The 3,389-nt window shown below is 37.3% G+C and overlaps 1 protein-coding gene across 1 annotated transcript in view; it reads right to left on the minus strand.

Annotated features, from left to right (window-relative positions):
• LOC116852417 overlaps positions 1-1,079 on the minus strand; it is a 36,559-nt gene extending 35,480 nt beyond the window's left edge. Inside the window, exons 1-3 of the mRNA XM_032832754.1 lie at positions 1,031-1,079; positions 858-926; positions 592-761 (exon numbers count right to left, since the gene is read on the minus strand). Coding sequence (XP_032688645.1) covers positions 592-761; positions 858-926; positions 1,031-1,079 — 288 coding nt within the window. The remainder of the gene's footprint in view (positions 1-591; positions 762-857; positions 927-1,030) is intronic.
• Positions 1,080-3,389: the final 2,310 nt, after the last annotated feature.

Raw genomic sequence — 3,389 nt, forward strand, 5'->3', positions numbered from 1 at the left:
CTGTTCTCTCCCATTATGTCTTTGCGAGTCCTATGCCTGACAAATCGAAAGCAGCATGGTTGACGGCTAATCATCATGGTCTACATTGGAAGGATGGAATCGTCCCGTACAACAAAGCGAAACGTTTGATCACGGACGCTGTGATCAGCGAAACCAGCGAAGAATCCAAACTCGTCTACGTCAAGGGGTACGAGAAGCGAGAGTGGCTGACGAATCTCCTCGATGCTGATGTGAGGGAAAAGGTGATCGTTGAGACTCTGGATGCGAATTACGAGGATATGGCGTCATTGGACAAACTGGATGAAACCAACATTTTACGGTGTAATAATCATTCAAAACACTGTGCGTTACAAAATGTACTGAAAATATTTAATTGGTGGTAGTGTCAGCGCCAGAAAGAATTAACCTTTGATATGTGAAATAATTTTATTTATTTAATATAATAATATATAATATATAATATATAATAATAATAATAATACAATATAATAATAATAATAATAAAATATAATAATAATAATAATAAATATATCAATATAAATTAATTATTATCTGTATCTCGCCGCAATTGATTTTAATTATTATTTCTACTCCCTCTTCTTCAGACTCCTTCATTTCCACCTCCCTCTCATTTACAGCCTCCTCCTCCTCTTCTTCTTCTTCAGACTCTTCCATTTCCGCATTCTCCTCTTCTTCTTCTTCAGACTCTTCCATTTCCGCCTCCTCCTCCTCTTCACTGATAAGATTAATGACTTCTATATCTGAAATCAAATTTAAAAATTTATTTAACACTTTTCTATACAGAAAAATCGAAAATTTGATTACAAATTATGAAAAAATGTTGTCTGCTTTCTCACCTATGGCCGACTGTACGCCTATTTCTTCATCAGCCTCCTCCTCCTCAAAGTCATTAATGTTAATGGCTTCTATATGTTTTAAAATCAAATTTAAAAATTAATTTAACGCTTTTCTATACAGAAAAATCGAAAATTTGATTACAAATTATAAAAAATGTTGCCTGCTCTCTCACCTATGACCGACTGTGTGTCTACTTCCTCCTCCTCTTCATTAGCCCCCATCTCCTTCTCCCTTTCCTCCCATTCTTCGGTATCTAAAATTGAATTAATTATTATTTTAAAAATTTGAAAACCTGGATTATTATACATTCTATTAAAAAACTTACGTGGAGTGCTTTGTTGTAAAAAAACCTCCTCCACCTCTCCATATACGGGTCTGCGGTATTCAATATTATTCAGCATTTTTTATTATAATTTTTCTTTCTCTCTCTTTCTCTCGTCGCCGTGGACTTGGACTGTTTGCTGGTGACTTCTGGGAGACATTTATATGGACCATCGCTATCTCTTTGTAACAAATATGTCTCGTTAGGCGAGGGTGGCAAATGTGCAAAATCAGCATAGCCTAACGTAACAGTAACATCATATGTCGCATATGCAGTCAACCGCATCCTCACATTGATGTATTAGCACATTACCGTTTCTTTACCGTTTCATTACCGTTTCTTACCGTTTCTTTACCGTTTCTTTACCGTTTCTTTACCGTTTCTTTACCGTTTCTTTACCGTTCTTTACCGTTTACGTTACCGTTTCATTACCGTTTCTTTACTGTTTCACTCCCGTTATTTACCGTTTCGTTACCGTTTTTTACCGTTTCATTACCGTTTTTTACCGTTTTTTTACCGTTTATGTTACCGTTTCTTTACCGTTTTTACCGTTCTTTACTGTTTCACTCCCGTTATTTACCGTTTCTTTACTGTTTCACTCCCGTTATTTACCGTTTCATACCGTTTCTTTACCGTTTCTTTACCGTTCCATTACCGTTTCTTTACCGTTTTTTACCATTTCATACCGTTTCTTTACCATTCGTTATCGTTTCTTTATGTAACCTTTGATATGTATAATAAATTTTATTATAATATTTTACTTTTTATTATAATGTTACATTTATCGATTATATTAGTAAATTTTATGTGAAATTATTACAATAAATATTGTGTGCTCTCTTACTATTATCGGCCGACTGTTTCACATTTTTATCCTCCCTCAGTATTCGCGATAATGCCCACCCGCTATCGCGTTCCTGGAATTTCTCCAACGATGCTAATGTGGGCTCGACGATGCGGCTTTCGTACCAATCCTCTAAGTTGGATGTGGAAAAGAGTTCAGAAATTGGGAGTACGACCTGAGAATTTCAACATTTTCCTTCACTCCGCGTTTGTTTATTCCCCGCAAACCGAGTTCTCTGTCACGCAAAAACTGTACCATCGATATCTTTCTTGATTTTGTCTCCATTTTAGCCGTTATATTTGTTGCACGTGTCCCGTATCTGTTGCTGCTTGGATCTCGACTGAACTATGCGCTGATGTAATACTCATGATTTTATATGTTTCAAAACGTGAAAAATATGCATATCTCCATGATCTTCATGATGGTATCTTGTTTCACATTTTTCTGCGCATCTTGCTGTCAACCACAAATCGATGCGACAGCACTAAAATGCTACATTGTGACGCATAAGAGAGAGACAGAAATCTTACTGTTGACCACAAATTGGTGTGTTAGCACAAAAATGCTACATTGTGATGCATAAGAGCGAGATCTTACATGAATACTTATGGACTGTACCATTGAAATAATTACCGTTCTTTACCGTTTTTTACCGTTTCATACCGTTTTTACCGTTTACGTTACCGTTTCTTTACCGTTCTTTACCGTTTGTTTACCGTTTTTTACCGTTTCATACCGTTTTTTACCGTTTACGTTACCGTTTTTTACCGTTTCATACCGTTTTTACCGTTTACGTTACCGTTTCTTTACCGTTCTTTACTGTTTCTTTACCGTTTTTTACCGATTCATACCGTTTTTTTACCGTTTACGTTACCGTTTCTTTACCGTTGTTTACCGTTTCTTTACCGTTTTTTATATAACATTATCCATGATGTATATCATGCAAAATCTTGTCGCGGGGGCACAGTGTACGTGCTCATTAGTAATAAGAATATCATGTGTCGCATTCTTTTTCTTGCGCATCTAATTGTCGAATGCATACATCGCTTGCAAAATTTTGTCGCGGGGGCACAGTGTACGTGCTCATTAGTAATAAGAATATCATGTGTCACATTCTAGTTCTTGCTCATCTAATTGACGAATGCATACGTTTGCAGAATATTAGAGTTTGCAGCTGTGACTAAAAAATCACGCTGCGAAATGCGCAGAACGGCGCGGGGCGGCGCGGGCGGCGCGGAAACCGCCGCAAAATTCGCCGCAAAAAACCGCCGCAAAATCCGCCGCGGAAACCGCCGCGAAAACCGCCGCGAAAACCGCCGCAGATCGGTAAAATAATCTATCGAAAACAGATAGAAAAAATTATAC

Source organism: Odontomachus brunneus, unplaced genomic scaffold (genome assembly GCF_010583005.1).
Source record: "Odontomachus brunneus isolate Ranch 3 - 2012 unplaced genomic scaffold, Obru_v1 Obru_scaffold_223, whole genome shotgun sequence".
Lineage (NCBI taxonomy): Eukaryota > Metazoa > Arthropoda > Insecta > Hymenoptera > Formicidae > Odontomachus > Odontomachus brunneus.